Consider the following 27,809-nt stretch of genomic DNA (forward strand, 5'->3'; position numbering starts at 1 on the left):
GGTTCAGGGCGGAGCTGTTCCGTGGTTGTTCGCATTGAAGACGCGATGATTCAGAGAATTGTGTTTCATTGTTAGCAGGCCAACCCAGAGCGTTGCTCGCTGATTTTGACTTACTCCACAAGTGATAAGTAAAGTTTGACTTTCTCCCATCTCTCTCTCTCTGTGCACTACGTGGCCATGACCAGCGTGACCACAGCCGTCACGCGGCTCAGCAGCGGCGTGGATATCCCCCTCCTCGGCCTCGGAACGTGGAAGGTACCGATGGACAGAGAGACACTCTCTGCTTGTGTGTCTGTCTGTGTGTCTCTGTGTGTGTCTCTCTCTGTGTGTCTCTCTGTGTGTGTCTCTCTCTGCTTGTGTGTCTGTCTGTGTGTCTCTGTGTGTGTCTCTCTCTGTGTGTCTCTCTGTGTGTCTCTCTCTCTGCTTGTGTGTCTGTCTGTGTGTCTGTGTGTGTCTCTCTCTGTGTGTCTCTCTGTGTGTCTCTCTCTCTGCTTGTGTGTCTGTCTGTGTGTCTCCGTGTCTGTGTTTTGTCTCTCTCAAATTTAGCATTCTTTGGAAGAACGCCATCAACCAGGTGGGGTGTTGACTGTTGCGTTAGCTGACTCTCTGTGTTGTATTGCATTATATTTCTAAGTTTATTTTGTTTACACTATGAGACCTCTTTTACCAGTGGCAAAGTAGTGATAGGTTTATACCCTTTCAACTGGTACAAAAACTGACACCTTTATAGTGTCAGTTTTTGTACCAGTTGAAAGGGTAAAACCTATCACTTTACTTTGTTTTCTCAGTCATTCTTACCTGATGACGGTTGCTTGTGTTGCAATAGAAACGTCGTATTCTATTATTATTTAATTTCTTTCTACGTGACTTTACCGAAAGAATCAAAGAGTCATTCCTGCAGTCACGAAAGCTTCGAATCTAGTTTGAATGTATCGTTCAACCCACGAAACGTCGTACTCGAATGGTAAAGGTTGTGGGTTTTTCTCTCCAACACGCAGGTGTGCAGAACCTGACTGATTGGCTGTGTCGGGTGGTGGCGGGTTTAGCGACGGATTTATATTCATGCGATCTAACCGAAAGTAAATCTATTATGGTGAGAATATTGGTCGCGAAAGTCTACGTGCTAAGCTGTGCAAGGTTGACTTGAGCTTGCCGTGGGGATGGGGCCCTGCACGCGTGGTCGTCACAACTCGTTGTGCCACTTTTGAACGAAGCAAAGCTTATGGAGACATCACGCTTGCACTCTTAACTGCAGAAAGTTGGGTGGGTGCGAGTTTTATCATTTACACCATTCCTTTTTGAGACTGCACTTTTCTGCAGCAGAGATGCCAGACCCTGAATCGTAGCATGGCCAAGGTTTACACTTACCTTCTTGGTGTTGTTAAAGTAACGATACATTCTTTTTGCAAATGATGCTTGCTATTCATCATTGCTAGTTTTTCTGATAAATAAACTGGGATGTTTGCCCACGTGACAACTTGATTTGATTGACTCTGTCAGATGGTGCAGGGTTACATTTAAATAGTTGAAATGATTCCAACATATAACCTAAAATAAAACTGATTACGTACCATATTGTTGACGAATACAATATATGTTTATTTAAATAACAGTTGCCGAGCACGGTGACCAAGATGCCCAGAGGCCAATAACAAAAGAGTACGATTATAGTTGTGTTGTTCCGTACTTGATAAAGAGTGAACGTGAGTGTCCTTAGTAGTTGATGGATATGGATTCTACTGCCCGTACTGCATAATCAGGATTGGAAACTCATTCCTTTCAAACTAATTTTTGTGCTTAGCTTGTTGTCCTTCCCCCGCAACTCCGATTAGCACGGTTGGCTAAGTACGGTGCGAAAGAAGTTCAACATACGCACCACACAGCCCTTGTGTCCATCCATTTCTGGATGAGGGTTTCCCAACCGTGGTGGGTCCTGGGGTCGTTGTCTGACCATACTTCACCATGGTGGGCAGGGCAGGTTGTGGAAGGTGGGGAGCATAGAAACTGGAAGTTAGTCCAACAGTTTGCTGCTGCACTGCCCTCTGCGGACAGGTAACCCCACGTCTATTAATTACCGTCACGTCGTAAAGTACTCTACAAAGTCGCATATCCCACTTGCAAGAGACTGCGGTATAGGCACAAATGTAAACATATCTAGAAATGTAAAGTTATGTCAGTGAGTCTTCAGCTCTGACATGACGCACAAATGCAAAGTATATGGAGGGGGTCCTTCGCCCAAAACGTCGACTATTAAATATTTTTCCCATTTTAAGGCTGCGGTGGCCTTGACGAATGTTAAATTTGGCGTTAATCGTGCGCCAACGCAGCAGCGAGGGCAGCATCGGCATCGCCAACCGCACAATTTGTTTTTGAGCGATTCGGATGGCGAAATTAGGAGACCCCCTCTCCCTTTCCCGTGTTGTTGTGCAGTCCAAGCCAGGAGAGGTGCGCGCCGCGGTGGAGGCGGCCATCTCTGCCGGCTACCGCCACGTGGACGGCGCCTTCGTTTACGAGAACGAGGCGGAGGTCGGGGCCGGCATCGCCTCCTGCCTCGCCAAGAAGGTCGCGTCGAGGGAGCAGCTCTTCATCGTCAGCAAGGTGACGTGTGGCCCACGGCGGTAGCACCGGTGGCCCCCTCGTTTCTCGTGGAGGCCGCCCCGCCCAGGATTAATCCCGCGAGTGTGTTAACCGTGGTGGATAAAGGGACACCTCTACATACGAACGAGTTAGGTTCCAGAGGTCTGTTCGTTAGTCAATTTGTTCGCAAGTCCAACTTTACTCCGGTCGATTCCAAACATGTTGTATGGCGTGTACACTCAAGAGGGGGGATGGCTTTAAAAGTTTTATAATCTCCTGTAGATGTAGATGCCACTGGTTCTGCAGATTTTGCAGATGTAGATGCCACTACTGCCATCTATTGCGCGGTAGTTGAACATCGACTCATAGATGGCGGCAGTTGAACTTACGAATCTCGGTCCGAACAGGCAACTGGACATATGGACAGGTTTGTTCGCATCTCGTAAGTCGAAAGTTCGTAAGTACCACAGTCCCTGCACTAGGCCGGCACGGCACACGAGGGGGTGAGGGGTCAACGCTGTGCCAGGCCACCTTTGTCTCCCCAATTCTGACGCTTCCACATTGCATTCAGGATCCCGTGACGCCTTTAACGAGAGTGGTGCCATTGCGTGCCGGGGTGAAGGTGCAAATTTGCCACGTTTAAAGAAATTGTGCCTGCAAATTTCTCAATTAGCATTGTACATGGCAGCGGTCAACCCTCACTCCTGCAAAAGCTTGGCAGCACCTCTCCTGAAAAAAAGAGTCTTTCGTCTCGGTGAGGTTTTTCTTGGCAAATAAGTAGAATCATAAATAGTAATAATAAGAAGAAGGACAATTGGCCAATTGTTTTGCTCTCAAAATGTGTGTATTTTGAACTTCTTTCGCACAATGAGTGATATAAGTGCGCTTCAGTTGTTTTAAAGTAACTATTCAATCCACTTGTTTACATTTACCATGCTTCCAGCTCAGCACGAGGAGAGAGGTTCATTCCGGTAATGGGACACAGAGAGAACCAGTTCAACAACCAGTTTCTCGTGTCCTGTGTCCCTGAAGCATAATATCTTAAACTTATGCAAGGGGCAAGCTGAGCCGAGGCCATTTGGTTTCACAGGGAGAAGCGTAGCCTTCCCAGGTCGACTCAGCCTTAAATGATTACCTGGTGCGATGCGTAAACATCACCACTGGGGAGACAAAGGCGGCCGGGCGTGGTGTGTGTTGGCCACCCACCCCTTTGTGTGCCGTGCCGGCCTTCATAGGTGCTCGCTAACAGCACTTGCCCCTACAGTCTGTTAAGGCTGTATGGGGGATCTTTGTTTTCGTTTTCTGGGGTGGAGCGGTTGCCTGGTGGTTCAAGCACTGCGCTACAAACCTGGTAGCCTGCATTCTAATACCGGCCATGGCTAACATCGGTGGCGATTATCTGAACCAGTCCTTGGCCAGCCCTGCGTCGACTCATCCTTAAATGAGCACCCAGTGCGGTGTGTAAACATCACACTGGGAAGACAAAGGTGGCTGAGTGTAGTGCTGGCCACACCACACTTCGCTCTCATGCTCCATTCTGGCATTCATGGGTACTACTCGCTAACAGCACTTGCCCAAATAGCCTGTATGGCTACATGGGAGATCCTCGTCTTTGTGTGTGCGCACGTGTTATGCAGCTCTGGGGCAAGTTTCACGCCTCAGCAGACGTGAAGATCGGGTTCATGAAGACCCTGACGGACCTGAAGCTTGACTACCTGGACCTCTTTCTGATGCACTCCCCCATGGCATTTAAGGTGAGCACCTCTCTCCGTCAGTGTGGTGTGGATCTGTGCGTCTCCTGTGCAGCAGCTGCGGTATCTGGCGGAGGGTAGAAATCGTTGGCGAGGTGCGGTCGCCTCAGCGACTGTGGCCATGGTGTATTTGTTCTTTATTCGTGAAACGTTGCCTTCTCGAATATGACCGCATCTCTCTCTCTCTCTGTTTTCATGAATTAAAAAAGAAATGTTTTAATTTCGTTATCTTCACTGCGTTTTTGTTATTATTGTAACATAAATTTTTTCACGTAAAAAAAAACAAGTGTGCTATTTGTCCTTCACTGTGACTTGGTCCGATACCCAGTAGCTTCTCGGTATTGAGCCGAATAGTGGTGCTGCTGAGGTGTAATGTGTATGTATGTTGAATTGCTTTCACCCTGTACATAGCCAACTGTGCTCATCACAAGTGCGGGGTAAGGACAACAAACTAAACACGAAAAGCAGTTAGAAAGAAATGAGTTTTCAGTCGAGATTTAAAAGTGCAAAGCTCCAGTGTTTTCCTAATATCAGAAGAGTGTTCCATCAGAAGGAAGAACGATCCAAATAGTCAGCACGCTGGACACGAGTAATCCAGTCGGCCGCCTGTTCAATTCAATCTCCTGGCACGGAAGTTGAAACAATTGGGGCAAGTTACTTGAATCCCCCTGCCTTTGTCCACTCAGCAGTAAAAATGGATACATTGGAGTCAAGTCGATTGGTATGTCGTGTGTGGTGGAGTCAAATGTGAGTCCTCCCACCTCTTTCAAGATTCATACCCTTAGGTTTTTCGGTAAAGTCACGTAAGTAAAACATAAATAATAATAAATAATAGAAATAATAATAGAAATAAAATAATAAATCACGACGTTTCGGAAGCAACACGAGTCTCCGTCATCAGATTATTATTTCTATTATTTTTTTATTTTTTACCTACGTGATTTTACCGAAAAACCTAAGAGTATGAATCCTCCTTCAAGATGTCTGCCCAGCATAGAATAGACCCAAATCGCCTCTAGAGGAGCTTTATAGCTCCCTGTGGTGGAGGCCCTATTGCCAGCAGTGGCTTGAGCAGGAAATTGCAGGGCTGCACCTTTTAACTTTTTACGTGAAAAATTATAGCTAAATGAGATTTATTTTCATAATTATATTGTAAAAAAAATTGGACCCACACATCAAATTCTTGCGTTCAAAAGTTTGACTGTGTTTGTTATGTCTGACCGATACATGATCGTATTCGTGATGGCTTCTGTACAAAACTTGCTATGGTATTCAGCTGCCTCTGGCTGCCAAATGGTTGATATTTCCCAACAGTTTGATACATGTGTTTCAACGTAGGACCGTGTGATGCTTTACGTGTGTGGAGTAGATGTTGCACGTTGGTTTCTGTGTCTGCAGAATGAAGGTGATGACCTCTGGCCAACTAAGGATGGAAAAATTCTGGCAGCAGATGTGGATTATGTGGACACTTGGAAGGTGAGGGTATATGACTGGTAGGAACCCACTGGTTCCACCAACCCACAGGGGATTATTGTGTCCGTCCATCGTGCAGGGATGGGCTGGGTGGGGAGGGAGGGGCTGGGTGGGGAGGGGCTGGGTGGGGAGGGGCTGGGTGGGGAGGGGCTGGGTGGGGAGGGGCTGGGTGGGGAGGGGCTGGGTGGGGAGGGGCTGGGTGGGGAGGGTGGGGCTGAGTGGGGGTGGGAGGGGTGGGGCTGGGTGGGGAGGGGCTGGTCACCCCGTGGTGTCCTTATAAAACTCAACCTTTAACCTACTCACGCCGGCTTGTACCCGCCCTCACAGTCGGCCATATTTGCGGAATGCACCACGCCGCCGTTGACCCTGGCCATTGACCGAGCAACCCAATGTTCCTACCAGCTCTCTCCGCAGGAATGTGTTTTCCCCTGCTTTAATTATCTGGACTCTTTACTTAAATTATAATAACCAGAACAGAAACAGGCCATCATCCCTTGCAGGGTTTACTTGATATAACCTGTGAAGAGTATATGTTTTATATGTATGTTGGTGGATGGGCGCGGGTTAAGGATTGTGACTGGATCGGCCTCTGCTAGGCTGTCGAGGCCTCATGGGGCCCTTCCTGCTTGCCTGAATGCCACGCAGGTATATGGGTGGAATGGAGGCAATTTCACACTCATAGCATCGGCAATGCCTTGTAATGATGATTCTGGCTACGTGATATCAACCTGACTTCCCATTCTTGCAAGCTAAATTTGCCAATGATTGGTTAAGCTAAGCATAGCCAAAGCTGAACGAAGTTGGATTTGCAATATAACTACAATAGAATCCAAACACTTTTCATGGCAAACCCCTGCCAGAATACTGTTAATCTCAATGAAGATTTTAATATGGGAATCACGCATAGAAGAATCGCGATTCCTGCAGGAATTGTGCTGATGGAGTTATATAGCTCCTTCTTGGTCTGGGCAGATATGTGATGGTTGGATATGCAACATGTTGCTCTGCCAGAGATGTAGACTATCTGATATTTAGATTATTATTTGGCTGCTATAAATTTCCACGTGATAAGCCACTTCGTTGAGCTATAGTTTGTGGCCAGGTCGCTTCTGAAAAAGAAGCGAATAGCTCAGTGAGCTTTACTTGGTAAAATAAAAATAGTTTATTTTTATTTCTTTTAGTGATTTGCTTAAATGTTGTATACTTTGCACTCCTATCGTGTTTTGTGTTATTTGCTATTGTAACGTTTTGACCCGCCCCTACTGGACATCTGTAAAACAGAGCTTCATAGCTCATCAGAATCATCCAGTATTCCGATATCACACAATCTAGCAACCTGGCGTCACGTGGGCTGTCGACAGCGCATGTGCTGAAGGCGGTGGTCATGGTGTGCGCAGGCAATGGAGGTGCTTGTGAAGGAAGGCCTCGTGAAGTCCATTGGCGTCTCCAACTTCAACATTGCGCAGCTGCAGCGGCTGCTCTCAGTGGCCACGATCAAGCCAGCGGTGAACCAGGTGAGGCTGAGGAGTCGTCAATACAACGCGAGTTACGACTCGCCACGTGATGAGCGGCGTTGCCACCCCTGAAGTGTAAAACAACGGGGACGTACCGGGAGGGAGAAGAAAATATCACAATTACAGAAGATGGGAGAACTACGTGTAAATGACAAAATAATTAGGCGGACAACATTTCTCCTTCACATATTCGTCTGTCCACATTCAAAATACATCCCATCAGCCGCCTGTGAATGCATTGTCTTGATTGGTGTATTATTACGTAGTTGACAATAATCAGGACTTTTACTGTCCTGGGAATACGTACAGATTTCCCAGCGTAGCCACCTTCACTAAGAGGACGATCCTGGGAAAAGCAGGACAGGTGGCAACCCTAGATGGGGGTGTGACATTAACATTGAGGGTCCCACGGACCCTTCATTGCTTATTGAACATAGGGACCTGAGCCAATGTTCATGTGATATTTTTCTGGACTGGTCCTAAGTTGGCAGAGTCCAATTACGATAATTTCACGTGGCCGCCGATGCAGTACAACAACAGTTCTGAATGATGTAGCCATTGAAATGTTTTCTGGAGGCCAGTTACCAGGGGGCACAGGAATACGGCATCACGTGGTCATAGCTGGAGCCCCAGAGGTACAAAAGTCAATTGGCTTTTTTAAAGTCGTAAAGTGAAGTTGTGAAATCGAGTACAATATTCTGACTTTTTACAATGTAACGTAATGCACATTTTCTCTTGTGGACAGACCCTTAATATTCTCATTGCTCAATAGGGTCAACGGTTTGTGTTTGAAGACTGCTCTGTTTTGTAATAATTTCCAACTCCGGTTGAAAGCATTGATGCATCAGCTCTCTATGTCCGTGTGTCCATCTGCAGCATGGGGTCACAAGAACCCTCCTGACATTAGCATACAGTTCCTTTGCTATGAGCTATTTATCCTTGAGGAGACTGGCCAAATTGTTCAAAGGGTGGCCCCAAACTTGGAGATGCAAACCAAAGCTTTTAAGTACTGTGCTAGTATTTGCAAATAATGCCAACGTGTTTTGCCTGACAGCTGCCCTTTGACTTCTGCACTGATCCATCACTGCTGCCGAAGACAGGCGCACGGTGGAAAGTGTTGCAGAATCCATGCGTACGCATGATTTTTCCAAACTCGTGTGCGTTTTATTGCCTGTGCAGGTGGAGTTGCATCCGTACCTGCCGCAGCCCGAACTGATCGAGTTTTGCCAATCGAACAATGTCGTGCTGACAGCCTACAGTCCGTTTGGCTCTCCTGACAGGGAATTGTGAGTGCTACCCTAATTGGTGTCTCTTAAGCTGCTCACATCTTAGCTTGTTCATAGTCTGGTTTCGAAATTGCAAGAGACCTTTTCCATGTGTAGTGATACACTCAGAGATACGAGGATTATGAGGCACTCCATTTATTATAGCCTTCACAGGGTACAAGGGGTTACTTCACTTTCAGTCAGGACAGCTCACAGACTGCCTGACTGACAACGCCGAGAATGTGAAGATGGTGACGAAGACTCCAGCAGCCCGTCAGGATTCCACTCCCAAGCAACAGCCCTGAAGCTTTGCTCGGGGTCCCCTTTTATCCTCCTGGCGTGGCCTTGCTCCGCCCCGGCCACGCTCCCCTTCTAGAACCTACTAGTGGGTTTCCGGGCTTCCCTCACGTGCCCCCCCCCCATCACCTTTGCCCTACATCCCTCTTTCTGCTTATCACGTGACCTGCTGACAGACAGGGCTGCTGCAACCACAGATCCCTTTCTCTGCCAGCAACCAGCGCTATGCACCATAGTGACCCATTCCATGTCACTACACATGTTTCGGATACTTTTTGCCAGCGTAATATCAGAGTTAGGAGGAGCACACTTAAACTTGAATCTCTTTTCACAGTAGACTTCTTGCCATCGAAGATGACTTTGGTTTTGTGAATTTGGTTTTGGCAATGTCTAGCTGGAAGAGATTTAAACCGATCCGAGATGAGACCCATTCAGGGCAGGATGCGAGAGTGGACCCTGAGGTTGAGTCTGTGATCAATGGATGTGTGGAGCCTGGTGGTCATGAGCATGAAACTAGGGTCGTTGGTAAAGACGAAAATACGCTCTGTCAAGTGGAGGGAGACAGAATGAGAAACGAAACGGGCTGAGGATCATCCCTTGTGGGTTTGTGGGAAGATAACCCCTTGCAGAGACATGCAGGCATAGTAGCACTTTTGAAAGGGGAGAGTGGAATCGGGAGAGAATTGTGCCAGACATGCCTGCAGAGTTGTGCGGGCATTCCAGTAAGATGGAATGATCAGTGGAGTCGAAATCAACAGGGAGGTTAAGGAGGAGTATGGGGGACAGAGATCCGTAGCCATCTTGATCTGGTATCGAGTGTCTTTATGAAGAGATATATTGGGCAGGTGAAATTGTGTGCCTGGTCGAGAGCAACATTCAGAGTCTTGATTTAGACTGGAGGAGGAATCCGATGAGCTATGAAGCTCTTTTTCACAGATGTCCAGTAAACGATACAACAAACGATAGAAGTGCAAAATAAAGCAAATGGTAAGTTACTAAATATAAATAACTAATGCTTGTATTTATTGTATAAGTACGATTTATAAAAATTGGGCAAGGCTGCAAAAACAACAAACACAGTACCAGACCACACCAAGACAACACACAGTCCCTGATGTAGATTGTCGTACTCTATATAAATATTACAGTTTGCTCACCTGCTCTAGCAGCTCTGTTCACACGGTTTATTTGGATGTATACAAATCTCACCTGCTCATAATTATCGAACAGGTTATGTGGTGATGCTGCTGCTGATGCGGCCATGGCGCAGGGGTGCACAAGCACAAATAATAAAACACTCTCAACACATTCAACAGTAACACTGCTGCCTTAAAATGAAAACAAAAATATAAAACGTATATAAAAGACAACATTTCAGGCAATGTCCTTTCTTCAAAGCCTTAAAAGTAAAAAAAAACCGTAGGGTCATTGCACAAAACGTCGCACATTATAATATATATTGTCCTCGTTGACTAATGTGAGTTGTTACCTCATTACAGGGACTCCTCTACTTAGGAACGAGTTAGGTTACAGAAGTCTGTTCGTAAGTCGATTTGTTCGTAAGTCCAACTTCTGTCGATTCCAACATGTTGTACGGCGTGTACACGAAAGAGGGGGAATGGCTTTAAAAGTTTAATAATCTCCTGTAAATCTAGATGACACTGGTTCTGCAGATGTAGATACCACCACCGCCATCTATTGCGCAGTAGTTGAACTAATGATTCATCGATTGGGTTTGGTTGAACTTACGCCTCTCAGTCCGAACAGGCAACTGGACATACGGACAGGTTTGTTCGCATCTCTGAAAGTTTGTAAGTCGAATGTTCGTAAGTAGAGGAGTCCCTGTATAGAGATTTCAGAGTGCATACACCACCCCCCCTTCCTCACCCTCCTTCCTCCGCCCCCTTCCTTCCCCTCCTCCTCCCCACTTGCCCTGCTACCATGAGGTGTCGTGCCCCACCAATATATTTACGCACCGGCCACCACTGAATACCAGCCAAGCGTGTGTGCGTGACCCAGTGTGGGGAATGGGGAGCGGTAGTGTAGCGGTTAGCGCGCTGCACTACGAATCTGGCCACCCAGGTTCGATTCCCGCTCACAGCCAACACCAATGACGATTATCTGAACCGGTCCTGGGCCCTCCCTAGGTCGACTCAGCCTCAAATGAGTACCTCGTGCAATGTGTAAACATCGCCACGAGGGAGACAAAGGGGGTGGTGTTGGCCACCCACCGCCTCGTGTGTCGTGCCGGCCTTCAAAGGTGCTCACTAAAAGGAATTGCCTCAAGAGTCTGTTAAGGCGATACGGGAGTCATTGTGTGTGTGTGTGACCGTGTCTGACACAATAGGGAGCACAGGTTGTGCATCTGCCAGTCGTCTCAGTCGGTCAACCTATGGCACCTGGGCCTGTCCCGTGACCTCCTGCCATCGAGCCTTCGAGACAGTTCACGGGGTCTCAAGGGGGCCCTAGCCTGGCATAATCGCTGTGGTGACGTCACCGCCACTTGGTGGCAGACTTTGGTGGTTATTGCGGTGTGGCCGTGTGGCGTGCTGCGTGCAGTAAGAACGAGAAGAATGACCCGTGCAGCCTCCTGCAGGACACCGTCGTGGAGGCCATTGGTAGCAAACATGGCAAGACCAGCGCCCAGGTACCGGGGCCGTGGAAATACACGCACTGTATGAATAGCCTCGATTCAGAACCCAAATTACAGCCGATTTTTTTTTATACGAAAATTGTGGTATTTGCATCGTGAATTTTGAGATGAAGAATCGATTCGGAAGTCTCTCAGAAATATCCCGGCATTGTTTTGCCCTTGTGTCAGAGAACGCACCGTGGAAAGTGATCGCTTTTGGCAGGAGTTGTAAAAAATTCTAATAGTGCCGCATGCGTCAGTTACACGGTCAGGAACGCACTCTCTCACGAGCTGCGCCCGCCGCGCGACAGCCAAACCAGTCTCAAGTGTAGTGGCCTTCGTTCACGTCAAGCGTAGTGAGTTGATGGTCTCAGCTAGGCTACCAATGGCCACGTAGAGAAAAAAAACATTAAATTAGATGTTTCACAATGTGGCAACATTTCATCTGATTTATTTTATCCTCAAGAGCTAGATTAGCAGATTAAACGAAACATAGAATTAACCCTTTCCTGTCCTGATGACGTTACGATTACATACGCTTACGCCATCGGAACGGAATCGATTCTGAATGGAATCAGAAGTAAACGGCCGTGCGTGTGGCTCAGTTTGGCGCCAGCTATCATAGAGTGCAGTGGTCGTGTCCCTACAGTTCTCTGCGGTGAGTACAATGTCTTTAAAGACGGTGCTACGCCTCTCTAAATCAATGTAACGCTAACCGCTTGTGCGTTTCGAGATTCAGCGATGAATGGGACACCCACACCTTGCAACTTGCAGACGTCTCGCAACGGGAAAGGGTTAAATGATGAAGAAAATCAATCAATTGATTTCATACACAACAATCTCGCAACATTCTGGCTTTAAGAATTATAAACATGTGTTGGTTTGGCTGTCGTAGAAGGAGCAACTCTACGACAGATGCCCCGAGTATGGACGAGAGGTCACTGCAAGGATCTCGGAAGTCGTTCATGGGATCATCTTGATGACGAAGTCATTGGGGGGAAAAATGTGGAAAAGTACTTTATAAAGTTCTAATCCACATCGCCTCCCATTCTTGAATGTTTTAGTTCCGTTCTTTGATTTTTTTAGTTGCTCTGGAAATAATAATTACAAATTAATTTCTCATCCGTGGTTATAAATCAGTGTCCTTCATTGCAAGACCCGCGGGGCCACTGGCGGCCCCTGATGGCATTTAGTGCCGCACCTGACGTGCGGCCACCGACAATACACAAATGGTAAAAACATCATCATCGTGGTGCTGTCAAACCCCCAATGGTTTCAAATGTGTGGTGGCTCTCACACTGATGATGTCTTATTGGCGAACGTGCCCCCACCCCTCCCCCTCCCCCCCCGAAAATTAGTAGAGAAAACTTATAACTCATGGTGGGATTAAGTGAAATAGACGTAGGAGTAGCGTCGTATAATGGGGAAATAAATTCCCTGATAGTGCATCGTCTTTGTCGTCTTCGCCTTTTGGTGTTCTCTGGCCTTGACACTGGTGAGACAAAGCCCCAAAGAAGACCGTCTCTGGAGTAGGCTAATCAGTTTAAAAAACATTGCCATGTATGACCAGAGCATGTGTGCTTGCATGTTCACCACAAGCACGTGTGGTTAATGTGAACTTGATTCCTTGCTAAAGATATCTATTTGGTGTTTGAACATCTTAACACCTATACTCTTTGGTTTTTTCGGTAAAGTCACGTCGGTGAAAAATAAAATAAAAAATGAAAACAACTAAATTAAATCACGACGTTTTGGGCGCAACGCAAGCGTCCATCTCTTAGACACACTTAAGCGGTTGTGCTTTCGCTACGTTGTCCCCACCTGAAGACGGACGCTTGTGTTGCGCCAGAAACGTCGTGATTTAATTTAGTTGTTTTTCTTTTTTCTTTTATTTTTTACCTACGTGACTTTACCAAAAAAAAAACAAAGAGTATGGATCCTTGCAGTCACGAAAACTTCAGATCTAGAAATTTAACACCTCATGTTTTATTGCCAGAAAGGGTAAAACCTATTTCTTATGTTTCCATTCAATGGATGTTGCTGTGCTGCCCTCTGCTGACCAGCACGAAGCTCCGCAGCAGCCAATGACAGCAGTGGATGTCGTCACATCCCGTCAGCGACGCGACGTTGAGCCCGGGTAGTGATTGGACAGTGTAGAGGGTGGCCAAAAACTCAGTACACATAGGGTGATGTTTCTTTTAACAAATCACGTGGGATTATTCAATTTACCTCCGATTGGCACGGTTGGCTGCATACGGTGCAAAATAAGTTCAACGTAAATACAACAAATGTTCAAACTAACTCCCATTAAACATTCATACGTGCATCAATTCATGGATGGGTTCAGGCCACTCGCAACTGGTTACCCTGACTAGTTGTGGTCACCCTGACTAGTTATGGTTACCCTGACTAGTTGTGGTTACTCTGGATACTCATTTTTGTTCTTTCTTTTTCAGGTTCTGCTTCGTTACCACACTCAAAGAAACATCGTGGTGATCCCAAAGAGCGTCACTCCCTCGCGGATTGTGCAGAATGCCCAGGTGGGTTGACACCCTGGGTATGCACCCCCCACCATCTGTGATCTGTGATGGGATAACCCTCATGAGATACCCTTTACAAGCAACAATCAGAAACAAGGTTCACAATATCCACATATACCCCTGTTCCAATTGAATCACGAGACCCAAACAGGCCCAATATACCATCGTGACAAATACTGTTGAAGCCACCACATCTCAACAATGCTTTCTTCCTTCTGTTAGATTCTTAAACGCATGCACTGTTGCAGCCTATAAAACTATAAACTTTATTTATTTTACTAGGCAAGGCCCCACTGAGCTATGTAACTCTTTCAGAAGTGATCTGCCAACAAATGAAAGCTCAACGAAGTGGCTTGTCACGTGGACATTTATAGCAGCCAAATACTCTAAATGCGTGTTTATAAATGCGGAGGAAAAAACCGGAAGACCCGGAGAAAAATCCACACGACCACGGGTAGAGAGACACGCAGACTCCAAATATACAGCAGCAGCAGTCATCAGGGTCGGGATCAAACCCACAACCTCCTCCTGTATACCAGGCGAGGGAGACAACATCTCCTGGACACCGTGACGCCCCATGAAGGGCCTCTTTTACAGTATACTGCCATCTGTATTTAGCTCTTCTCCATTTTACCGACCTCTGCGTGCCCACCCGAGGGCCTGTCCCTGCCCTCCTACTCCATCTTCTGCACCTGACTCACCAATCACAACCTCCTCTTACCGATCACATTCCACAATGCATTCCTACCACATTCCATCTGCCTAACTTTAAAGTTACACGTCTCTCTCACCGTGAAATTATTTTCATCCTCTGCACGCAAAGGGAGCCTACTTTTTTTTTACCACTGGTGGAAACTCTCATGTCATGCCACTCCACTTGCGAGCGTAGTTTGGCACCGATTGGCTGGGAGGAGTGGGCGGAACCCATATCTGCTCCGCAAATAGCAGCCAATCAATGCAAGAGAGCAGCGTGGGGCTGCTGCCACAGCATTGTGACATCATCCCCATCTGCAGGCCTGGCTGATCAATCGGGCCCAAGTCCTCCAGACACACGCGCACAAACATGGGCGTATAGAGGGGTTAATGCACTGCGCTACGAACCCGACTGATTGGAAAGCTGTCTCTGGTGTGGACCAATCAGTTTCAAGGACAATGCATACATTATCAGAGTATTGTTTTTTGTTTAAATTTTGACTGCAAGTATTGTGGTTAATGTAAACATGACTCCTTGCAAAAGGTGTCAGTTTTGTTGCCAGAAAAAAGGGGAAAACCCCTATTAGTATGCCTCTGTCTACCCAGCAATAGATATGCACAGACTTAAGTCAACTTCTCTTACTCTTGTTTTCGGGTTGTGTCGCGTATTGTTCGGCACGATGTCCGACATTTTGCTCCACATGCTGCGATCGAAGCTCCCATTGCTATTGCTATCATGCTCAATAAAATGAGGTACAATCAGAAATCACACGAGACAGATATTCCTCTCAGCGGCGAAAACCTACGCAACAGTGCGATAGCATCATAGTAGTATTTCGTATTTGCCATAAAAAATACAATGTCCCTTTTTACACAGACCCGAATCATGGTTGATCTTCGTATTTCTGCTGCCACTTGCTTTGCGCTTCAGAGCTTTGACTTCACGCTGGACGGGGAGGACACGAAGAAGCTGCTAGGCCTGCGGAGGGACTGGCGAGCCTGTGACTGGGACGCTGACACGTAAGACAGCACCTCGGTGGCCACCTTTTAATACCTAAAGCATTCGTGTGCCCCCTTTCAGCCAGGATGGTGGTGGCGCCAGTCTGTAATCCAGCACTGTGGGGGGAGTGAGGGTTGGTGGGTCACACACACGTTTTCTTCTTCTTTCGTATGAATTAATAGCAGCAGATTCAAGATGACATTTTAGATCTTGTTATCCACTCGATTATCTGTTCAGACGCAGAGTGGATCTCTTCCATTCCTCCTTTAAAGGAGTGAAGCCGGCAGCAGTGGCGAAGTGTTTACGATGCGGTCGATGGTTTGGGATTCGTGGCCGCACACTCGCACGCCGCCGAATCTTTGATGCGCAATTTGTGCGTCGTCATGTGGCCACATCAGCCGCATGCCCGGTCCTGATTCGGTTGATGGTCGACCATTGGCGGCGTGGAAGGTCGAAACCGTGAGCTTCGATGGTAGGGTCGCTGTATGAGATGTTTATTTTTGACGTCGGCCGCAGTCCAGACTTGCTTCCAAGTGTTGTTAAAACTCCCTTTCCCGTGGAAGTCGAGGAGGTGCCTTACTCTAGCTTGCCAGCTAGAATCTCTACAGCAAATTTGGACTCCACCTGTTCCATCTGTAAGTGACGGCGTGCTGCACTTGCATTCGTGGGTTGCCTCCGGGTTCTCCGGATTCCTTCCACATGTAAACACCCATTAATTTGGCGATAAAGCTTTCATATATAGAGGACCGCAGATCTTGGGGTGGGGGGGAATTTTCCACCTGCTGCTACCTTCCCACTCGTCTGTGTTTACTCCTCGTACCTCCGAGTCGTTCTCTGTCTTCGTGAGAATACAGTGCACGGTACAACGCTGAAATAACTATAAATTATTTGGATTATTATTCCACCAGCCCATCTGACTGGTGCCAGTGACAAGAGATTTTATCAAATTTGATCCCAAGATTATTGAGAAAATCTTGCCCTCCTTTGATTATGTCAGGCTTCAGAACTTGGCTCTTTTGTTATTAACTTTCAATCAAATGATGACACAATTGTGTGGTCAATTCCAGTATACAGAATCCGAGTAATTGGACATAACTCGAGTATTAGAGGTGGGGAAGATGCGTGAAGGTTGTGTTTATTAGGAAGTGACTTTAGAATAAAATTGCGGTGTACATAACATCAACATTACGTAATATTATTCCTGCATTCTACTGTGGTACAATAGTCACCCATAATTGTCAAATTAGGTAATACATATGGACTGTTTGTTTACAGAATATTGGTGTTATGAGACTAATGTGATTGTGCAAATTTGAATATTGTTTACACTGAACTCACTCCCATTACATGTGCATATGCCCATGTTGTACACAACCACGTAAGTTATGCAAACTGTGTTGGCATGTAATAGCTCTAGAGTAAGTGTGTCCGTTTCGGTCATTTATACACAACTAGCTCACCTTTTTAAAGCCCCAAAAAGCTTCACATCGCCAGAATAAAATTTTATTCTGCTCCAAGCATCCCTCGGGACGTTTCCCCCACCATACATGTGCTAACTCTTTCTTATGTTGCGAGGTTTTTTTTAGACCGCAATGTGCCCCGTCTCTACTGTGGTAGCATTATCTCGCTCAACGCTTAGACGTCATTAGCGATACCTCACAGAGACGCGGCCATGGCTCCTCGCACCTCGTGCCTCTCCCGCATTACGTCTCTGCCTCTCTCACTCCACGGATCTCTTGCCTCTCGCTCGACAAATCTCCACGCCATGTCCATCTCCGTGGGCCGGCCTTTCACCAACACTACGTCGCCATGACAGCTTTTGCTTGAGGCGTCCCTCTGGCCGTGTCATTAGCGAGCGCTGCATCGCTGCGACTGAGGTGGAGGCGGGTGCAGAGTGGGGAACGAGAGGAGCAGGGAATCATTTAGTTACCTTCGCCATTCACGTCATTATCATCGTGCAAGGCTATCACCGAGGTGCTATGTTTCACAGCCATAGACTGTAGCAGTTTTAGTTGCGTGTATAACCAGTTGATTAACCTTTAAAACAATGTGGCAAATTTGGACCGTGACGTCAGCATACAAGGGCGTATGCATTTCAAATGACATCAGGGGATCTTGAACGCCCACTGTGAAGCAGACAGTGCACATTTTACGGTTAATACACATGCAGTATTAACCAGTGGATCTGTCAAGTTCGAACTGCGAATCTCTGGAACAAATGGTAAATGCGCTACCATTGGGGGTTGTGTCACGACCCCCAATGCAACGTGGGAGATGTGTTGAGTGGGGGGAGCTAAACTATTGTTTTTATTTTACCAGGCAACACTCACTGAGCTATAATATCTCTTTTTTCAGAAGCGACCTGGCCACAAATGATAGCTGAACGAAATGGCTTATCACGTGGAAATTTATCGCAGCCAAAAAATTTAAAAGAATGTTGATTATAAATGTGGAGGGAAAACCGGAGGACCCGGAGAAATGTCCGCTCGACCACAGGGAGAGAGACACGCAAACTCCAAATATACAGCAGGCGTCAGTGTTGGGATCGAACCCACAACCTCCTGCATACCAGGCGAGGGCGATAACACCACGGCGCTCCATAGAAGTGAAGAGGGGCACATTGTAGGAGATGTGGATTGAGAAGCCGGAGATATACGTGTTGAGAAAATTGGGCCTAAAATCCTAATATGATATCCAAATTTTTTTTATTTGAAACTTATCCAGAATAAACACCTCAGGGGGTGGGGGGGGGCTGAAAAACCGCGATCGTGAAAACTGAACGTTTCGGAGGAAGCTTTACTGTTAGACTGTCGTTAGGTTCAAGCCAATGCTAAATCGTCGAGAGGGAATTGCCACGTTTCAAAATACGTGATTTTGTCCTTGCCGTAGCTAACAAGACAGATAACACGGAAAACAACGTGACCTTCCTAGTAATCAATTTTTGATGGACATGAGTCGTCGCATGGAAACTGCTTGTCTGTGATTTTGCTGGTCTGCCATTGAGGTTACCCCATGCCCCGCTCCACCGATAGATAGGCTGTTCAACGAATACACTAGAAACCTGATGTGACGATCAATGGCAGCTGTGCTTATATCAGAAGTTGCCGTTTGCCTTCCCACCTACCTGGGCAAATGCTTATATCACAACAAACAGAAAAAGTGACCGATATCTTTAATCAGCCAGCTGAAACGATATATAGTATGCTTACATGTTATGCATATATATTTCAATAACTTAAACAACAGTGACGTAAAGCATCGTAAAAATGACGTACAAAGAGATATTGGAAGTATGTATACATCCATACGCTTCGTGTATTTTTTTTTATCAGCGAGAAAGTGTGGTTGCTTATATTAAACAAAAACTCATTTACCTGGTAAAATAAAAATAAATCAAGTTTATTATAATAGTTTATATAAGCTTCAGGCGATTTAATTCATGAAGCTGCCGGGGTGGAATGGTAATCACAGTGCTGTGCCATCCAGAGGTCGCCGGTTCAATCTCCCGCCCCCGGCAGTTTAAATCATCAGAAAGTTTAAATTTCGATTTAAAGCTTTCGTGACTGCAGGGATTCATCTTCTTGGTTCTTTCGCTTGGAGCGTATATTTAAGCTGGGTTAGAGGGGGGGGAGGTGGGAAGAAGAGCGCCTAAACAAAATAATTTGCATATCAAGAGGAATTCAGCATATGGAAAATGCGTAGGAGGTGGGCGGGGGGGGTTCCAAATCAATACTATGCCCGTGCATTATGCAGGATTAGCAGCATCAAAGGGGGGGGGGAAGGGGGGGAGCATTAACAAAGGAAAGGAATGTTAATAGTATGTATCTGTCGTTACTAAACAACCACGTAAAAAACTACAGTATAAACTGCATGACAAACTAAAGTATAAACTACATAGCATCATCAGTAAACTTACTATACTCTACAATAAGCTGAGTTACTAACAGTAAGTAATACATGAAAAATTCTACGTTGTAAAAAATTATATAATATGCTTCCATCTAAACTTTATTCTCTTACATCACACGCGTCTATACCGTACTATATACTTCCATAGGCAAAACCAACATTAAATTACATACTGTATTGCTATAAACCACCCTCTACCTTATACATTTTTAATATAACACTATGTATTATTCTACCCACCCTAATGTGTATCAAAATGGTTTATTACGTCCTTCCAGTGATTGCTAAGCCAGAATCCATCTTCTCGGTTAAAATTGTCTCTGTGTTTGTAAATGTGGATCGCCTCATGTACGAATCTCTCATGATAGCCAGATGGCTTGCAGAGAACCTCTGTCTTGGAGAAGTCAATGTCTGACTGCCACTCTACGCCCGACCTTATGGAAGAGGTACGTAGACGACACTTTTGTCATCTGGCCACATGGCCGGCCTGCTCTAGACCAATTTCTCGACCATATCAATTCCATACACCCAGCCATCAGATTCACCATGGAAGTCGAAAATGATGGCAAGCTACCCTTTTTGGATGTCCTAATCAAAAGGAGACCTGATGGTTCAATGAGCCACTCTGTCTACAGGAAAGCCACCCACACGGATGCTTATCTAAAACCGGATTCCCACCACCATCCATCCCAGAAGAATTCCCTCATCAAGACTCTATATCATAGAGCCCAATGCATCTCCGACCATGAACACATTTCCAGTGAACTCAAACACGTACGCCAAGCTCTTAAGGCTAATGGTTACTCCGACTACACAATCCGCAAAGCCATCACTCCAACCACCAAGAAGGATCCTGTTGAGGAGCCTTTCAAGACCATCACCTTACCCTACATTGCTGGGGTCACAAAAAAGATCTCCAAAATCCTGATTAAACACAAGATCCAGGTCCGATTCAACACAGTACATAAAATCCGTGATCTGGTACCTTCTGTAAAAGATGTGGTTCCAGACATACAGTACCCTGGTGTCTACAAACTAAGTTGCCTCTGTGGTAGCAGTTACATTGGGGAAACCAAACGACATGTCTCGGACCGCATCCGTGAACATAAAGCTGACCTGAAACACTGTAGGACAAACACCTCAGCCGTGGCAGATCACTGTTACAACTCAGTGGGCTCACATGACATTGACTTCTCCAAGACAGAGGTTCTCTGCAAGCCATCTGGCTATCATGAGAGATTCGTACATGAGGCGATCCACATTTACAAACACAGAGACAATTTTAACCGAGAAGATGGATTCTGGCTTAGCAATCACTGGAAGGACGTAATAAACCATTTTGATACACATTAGGGTGGGTAGAATAATACATAGTGTTATATTAAAAATGTATAAGGTAGAGGGTGGTTTATAGCAATACAGTATGTAATTTAATGTTGGTTTTGCCTATGGAAGTATATAGTACGGTATAGACGCGTGTGATGTAAGAGAATAAAGTTTAGATGGAAGCATATTATATAATTTTTTACAACGTAGAATTTTTCATGTATTACTTACTGTTAGTAACTCAGCTTATTGTAGAGTATAGTAAGTTTACTGATGATGCTATGTAGTTTATACTTTAGTTTGTCATGCAGTTTATACTGTAGTTTTTTACGTGGTTGTTTAGTAACGACAGATACATACTATTAACATTCCTTTCCTTTGTTAATGCTCCCCCCCTTCCCCCCCCCCTTTGATGCTGCTAATCCTGCATAATGCACGGGCATAGTATTGATTTGGAACCCCCCCCGCCCACCTCCTACGCATTTTACATATGCTGAATTCCTCTTGATATGCAAATTATTTTGTTTAGGCGCTCTTCTTCCCACCTCCCCCCCCTCTAACCCAGCTTAAATATACGCTCCAAGCTTGGGGTGTTTCATTCTTCGCCTGAGGATGGCTGCTTGCGTTGTGGCCGAAACGTCGTGAGAATTGTTTTATTATGTTTTATTTTTATTATTTTATTACTTCCCTTCTACGTGACTTTACCGAAAGAACCAAGAAGATGAATCCCTGCAGTCACGAAAGCTTTAAATCGAAATTTAACCGCCTCTACGGGGAGGGTTTCCACATAACTTTGAGATCCTTCAACAAGCTCCGGGACAAGAAGGCTCAGCTAATCGAGTCTCTCACCTTTCTGAAGAGATGCCGCGACTCTAAGGTAATACCGAACGCATTTACACTAACATCTGCTGCTGTAACTTCTTCTAATGCGAAACGAATTCTGTCTAGAACTAGCTTAGCTCTTATCTCAGAGAAAATCAGACTTACGCGCACCGAACTAGATCAGTTAGACAAGACACTCTACAAATCACACTTATCCTTGAGTGCAACAATGTCCACATCGGATTGGGAACATGTGGAAAAAATGACTGCCTCTTCAGCTGCCGCTATGTCGACTACATGTAAGGACAACTTGATTTCCAAATTCAACCGCCTCTCAAACAAGAAACCGGACCCACACATTGAAAAGCTAGATGTTAACAAAGTCGTAATTAATCGCAGTAACAGTCCTATTTCTGAAGGTTTGAAATCCGTTTTAGCTAAAGGACTAAACTTTGCAGTCACACCTAGACACATACCAGTTAATGATATAATTGCTCGAGTAGATGTAGCTCTCAAGGGCTTGAGTCACATCGCTGCAGACGTAGCAAGATCGGAAATCTCTGTAACCCTCAAAAACGCTAAGATGCCAGCTAGCAACATCAGCAAAGATGAGCGTTTTGAATTAGCTCAATTAAAAAAGAGGGATGACATTGTCATCCTCTCAGCCGACAAAGGCAATGCCACTGTCATCATGGACAAAATAGAATACAACAACAAAATTCAAGAACTACTCACCGATGGCAGCTATACAAAAATAAAAAGAGACCCCACCAACAGCCTCGTCTCCAAAACCAACAACATCATTTCTGCTTCAACCGCATTAATTGATCAGACCAAACAGTTCTCGTTGAAACCTTCTGCAGCCAGGCCACCAAGATTGTACGGCTTGCCAAAGATACATAAAGAAGATACACCTCTTCGTCCCATTGTCTCTACTATCAACTCCCCGACTTACAAACTGGCTCGTTTTTTGTCCGAAATCCTACGGCCTTTCACTGGAAAAACCACCTCTGCAGTACTAAACTCTACTGACCTGGTATCAACAATCAAGGGGATTGCCCTGTCCCCAGACGACCTGCTTGTCAGTTTTGATGTGGTTTCCTTGTTCACCAAGGTGCCTGTGCCTGACACCATCGCAATCATTGAAGACTTGGTTCATCAAGGACTGAATGCTGGGGTACCCCCCCTGGTGAGACACTGCTTAACCAATACATACTTCACCTGGAATGGAACCTTCTACAAGCAAATTGAGGGCACCCCAATGGGCTCCCCCTTATCTCCGGTTGTAGCCAACATCTTCATGGAGAAATTTGAGACGGACGCCATCCAGACTGCCACTCTACGCCCGACCTTATGGAAGAGGTACGTAGACGACACTTTTGTCATCTGGCCACATGGCCGGCCTGCTCTAGACCAATTTCTCGACCATATCAATTCCATACACCCAGCCATCAGATTCACCATGGAAGTCGAAAATGATGGCAAGCTACCCTTTTTGGATGTCCTAATCAAAAGGAGACCTGATGGTTCAATGAGCCACTCTGTCTACAGGAAAGCCACCCACACGGATGCTTATCTAAAACCGGATTCCCACCACCATCCATCCCAGAAGAATTCCCTCATCAAGACTCTATATCATAGAGCCCAATGCATCTCCGACCATGAACACATTTCCAGTGAACTCAAACACGTACGCCAAGCTCTTAAGGCTAATGGTTACTCCGACTACACAATCCGCAAAGCCATCACTCCAACCACCAAGAAGGATCCTGTTGAGGAGCCTTTCAAGACCATCACCTTACCCTACATTGCTGGGGTCACAAAAAAGATCTCCAAAATCCTGATTAAACACAAGATCCAGGTCCGATTCAACACAGTACATAAAATCCGTGATCTGGTACCTTCTGTAAAAGATGTGGTTCCAGACATACAGTACCCTGGTGTCTACAAACTAAGTTGCCTCTGTGGTAGCAGTTACATTGGGGAAACCAAACGACATGTCTCGGACCGCATCCGTGAACATAAAGCTGACCTGAAACACTGTAGGACAAACACCTCAGCCGTGGCAGATCACTGTTACAACTCAGTGGGCTCACATGACATTGACTTCTCCAAGACAGAGGTTCTCTGCAAGCCATCTGGCTATCATGAGAGATTCGTACATGAGGCGATCCACATTTACAAACACAGAGACAATTTTAACCGAGAAGATGGATTCTGGCTTAGCAATCACTGGAAGGACGTAATAAACCATTTTGATACACATTAGGGTGGGTAGAATAATACATAGTGTTATATTAAAAATGTATAAGGTAGAGGGTGGTTTATAGCAATACAGTATGTAATTTAATGTTGGTTTTGCCTATGGAAGTATATAGTACGGTATAGACGCGTGTGATGTAAGAGAATAAAGTTTAGATGGAAGCATATTATATAATTTTTTACAACGTAGAATTTTTCATGTATTACTTACTGTTAGTAACTCAGCTTATTGTAGAGTATAGTAAGTTTACTGATGATGCTATGTAGTTTATACTTTAGTTTGTCATGCAGTTTATACTGTAGTTTTTTACGTGGTTGTTTAGTAACGACAGATACATACTATTAACATTCCTTTCCTTTGTTAATGCTCCCCCCCTTCCCCCCCCCCTTTGATGCTGCTAATCCTGCATAATGCACGGGCATAGTATTGATTTGGAACCCCCCCCGCCCACCTCCTACGCATTTTCCATATGCTGAATTCCTCTTGATATGCAAATTATTTTGTTTAGGCGCTCTTCTTCCCACCTCCCCCCCCTCTAACCCAGCTTAAATATACGCTCCAAGCTTGGGGTGTTTCATTCTTCGCCTGAGGATGGCTGCTTGCGTTGTGGCCGAAACGTCGTGAGAATTGTTTTATTATGTTTTATTTTTATTATTTTATTACTTCCCTTCTACGTGACTTTACCGAAAGAACCAAGAAGACATCAGAAAGTTTCTTAAATAACACTGGTCAACACACTTTTTCTGGCATAAGGTATTCCAACGGTGTTAAGGTAGTTTTGGGGTGCTGATTCCAAATCTGGCATCAGTTTTTTGTCTATCACATCAGGTTTATGAGATATCAAATATTGCATTTTCAATAAAAATTGCAGAAGAAAAATATTAAATAAATGTGGATATCTACATAAAATGATATTATAAACACACTATCCTAAAAATACAGCACCATATTTTAACACTAAAGCAGTCACTGACTCGCAACAACTTGCAATCATTAGTGACAGAGTTAATTTCGGTTAAAATCAATGAAAATGGGGTATGCCGCTAGCATAAAAATGATGTGATAGAGCAAATCTGAGATCAGATTTGGAATCAGCACCCTGAAATTAGTCTAAAACAGCTGCAAAAGTCCAGCCAGAATTTCTTTTGTTGACCAGTGTAATCAGCAAGTTTCTTAAATCCCCCCCCCACCACAACGCTGTCCATCCACGAGTATAATTGGATACGCCACAATTTACATAACCATTGAGTAATTATCCGCTTTAAATACAGGTAGTGTTATTATTTGATAGTGCAGCATGTAAACCTTTAAGTATGCAATTGCCCGAATTGGCAAACATTGCATATACTATTCATAGTCTCGTATATACTGCCACAATTGATGAGCAGATACGAGAAAAATCATGAAGCACCTGGCGCTGATTTTTTATCCGCCGTGTTGATGTAAGGCGCTCTTGCAGTGCTGCTGTGTTTGCTTACTATGATTTACTCACTCTTCATATTCTTGCCCTTCAAGCTCAGTATCGTGTTCATGTTCTGGTACAATAATTGTAAGCTCTCTCCTGGGTGACTGGAGTGGTCAAACCTGTTAATTAAACGGACTTCTCGAATGTAGCGAGCTGATAAGTCGCCGATTACTCTGCAGACACAAAAAACCCATTACATAAAATGTGGTTCTGCACTGAATACCTTCCAGCTCTGGGTACAGTATGAAGCATACATCAGCGCGACTGTTATGCAACGAGCATTGCTACTTAGCACGCAGGCTTGCGCGACCAATATCTTACATAATACAGGTTTTTTGGGGGGGTTAGATCAAGGCAAATCTGGCTGTCGCCCGATGAAGCTAGTTGTAATTACTGGCGAAACGTCGTACTCAGATTGTAAATGTTGTGTATTTGCTCTCCAACACACCGGTGTGCTGTACTAGTAACGAATTGGCCACGTTCTGTTTACGTGACAACCCTTACTAGTTGGCTGTGTCGGGTGGTGGCGGGTTTAACGACACATTTATCTTTCCGCGATCTAACAAAAGAAACCTGGATCATGGGAGCATTGCTCCTCTTGGCGGCAGACCGAGTGGGGAAGTGCTGCCCCCTACTGCGTGTAGACCAGAGGTCACGTGCTCTGTGGTATTCCCCTCCCCGTGGACACCGTTCTGTGACACCGGTCGGAGCACTGCACCGCTGCAAGAGATCTGAATCGACGCTTCTGTCTCGCGGCGCCACGCCGAGTTGGGATGAAATTGTGGGAAAAGACAAGCAAAAATAAATAAAACATACTCCTGTTGTAAACACCAAAGTCAGAATTGGGATGCTAAATCCATCTATGTATGGATATATGTTGAACATCTTTCGCACCGTATGTTGCCAACCGTGCTAATCGGGGGTGCGGGGGAAAGATAACAAACTAAACACAACAACAATAAGTTCTGAAGAAATTGGTTTTCAATCTAGATCTATGCATCGGCTTCACAAATCTGCCGAACGTCCTGATGCCATTCCACTATATTGTCCCAACCCTGCAAGCTGTCCCCAGCTCTTCCTCCCATCCCGGCAGCTCGCCTTCACGTGGGGTGGGGATTAGAATCGGGTGGGAATGCCTTCGTGTGAAACTATCCGTGCTTCGTGGTCATTGCCTCCAACATTGGAATTGATCCCTTAGAGCAGCCGTGGCCAACTGGCGTCTCCCGAGCAGCATGCGTCTCTTTAATCCACCGACACGTGGCTCTGTTGAAGGGGCATGACGTGGAACGTGCTATCACAGTAGTGAAGAATGTCTCCCGTGCTGTGCCGAAAACTGTCAATATATACACACATATATACACTTTGCTCTTTGCAGAAATCCTGGGCACTCTTTAGCTCTCGGTCTGTTACAGGTTGGCCACCCTGCTTTACACGTTACGCTCTCCAATGTGGTCTGCGTGCATTTGGTGATTTTTCCCCACTTTGCCGAATGCTGATATGAATCCTCATGCACTAATACTGATACGATGTTTTTGTGTTTTGTCTTGCAGGGCTTCTGGCCACCCCAACTATCCGTTTGACAGTTGAACGAATGAATTCATACGGCAACAGCAAAAAAAATTCTCATTTGTCGTGTTAGCGCTTTCAATGCGTGACAATATGCTTCGTCTAAATACTTACATTTACAAAGGAAATAGCATTACAAGGATAACATAACGTTACATATTCACTTATGAATAAATTTGTCTTGTTATAAATTATATAAACGCCAACGTAGACAAAATCCTCTTCTGATAATGCTAATGTTTATTTTATTAACGGTCGAGTTGTTGTTTACCTCGGGAGGGCCCAGAAGTAGTTGTGATATCACTCGACTGCAGTGTTAGCCTCTGCTGAGAATCACAGAGGTCGCTGGGATGATGACACAGCATTAGCAACCAACCCCCTTGTTGCACAAATCCCACCTAAATGCACACAATTGCACGCGTCTGCATATAAGACAACAGTTCGCAACTGCACACGCCCGCACGCAGAAATCTAGACACACATCCGCGCTGACCTGCACGCATGCACCTGCTTATTCGACTGAATGTGCACACACCCCCGGGTACAATCGCATAGGTGGCAGTGGAGCGTTTGCACCTATTGAACTGTGACTTTACGACTTGTGGAGACATTAAAGGGCTGATGGCCTCTTCTGTGTTTGTGCGTGGTCGTGAGTGACATCTGTGAAAGAGGGCTTTATAGCTCATCGGATTCCACCGGTATAATACATATTCTGA

The 27,809-nt window shown here is 45.5% G+C and overlaps 1 protein-coding gene across 1 annotated transcript; it reads left to right on the forward strand.

Annotated features, from left to right (window-relative positions):
• Nucleotides 1–27,729, forward strand: LOC144717710 (aldo-keto reductase family 1 member B1-like). Its single transcript, XM_078593294.1, has 10 exons — nucleotides 1–255; nucleotides 2,431–2,598; nucleotides 4,215–4,331; nucleotides 5,727–5,804; nucleotides 7,199–7,315; nucleotides 8,495–8,601; nucleotides 11,437–11,524; nucleotides 13,966–14,049; nucleotides 15,674–15,762; nucleotides 27,078–27,729. The coding sequence occupies exons 1-10, from the start codon at nucleotides 178–180 to the stop codon at nucleotides 27,112–27,114; spliced, it is 963 nt and encodes a 320-aa protein (XP_078449420.1). The 5' UTR covers nucleotides 1–177; the 3' UTR covers nucleotides 27,115–27,729.
• Nucleotides 27,730–27,809: the final 80 nt, after the last annotated feature.

The sequence above is a fragment of the Lampetra planeri genome, chromosome 4 (assembly GCF_965212315.1).
Source record: "Lampetra planeri chromosome 4, kcLamPlan1.2.h2, whole genome shotgun sequence".
Lineage (NCBI taxonomy): Eukaryota > Metazoa > Chordata > Hyperoartia > Petromyzontiformes > Petromyzontidae > Lampetra > Lampetra planeri.

Excerpts from the sequence above, each read along its gene's own strand:
- LOC144717710 (XM_078593294.1), top strand. The coding sequence starts at position 178 with ATGACCAGCGTGACCACAGCCGTCACGCGGCTCAGCAGCGGCGTGGAT. Across the intron at positions 8,602-11,436 it reads GGCTCTCCTGACAGGGAATT|TAAGAACGAGAAGAATGACC; the intron begins GTGAGTGCTACC and ends TGCTGCGTGCAG. Across the intron at positions 15,763-27,077 it reads TGTGACTGGGACGCTGACAC|GGCTTCTGGCCACCCCAACT; the intron begins GTAAGACAGCAC and ends TTTGTCTTGCAG.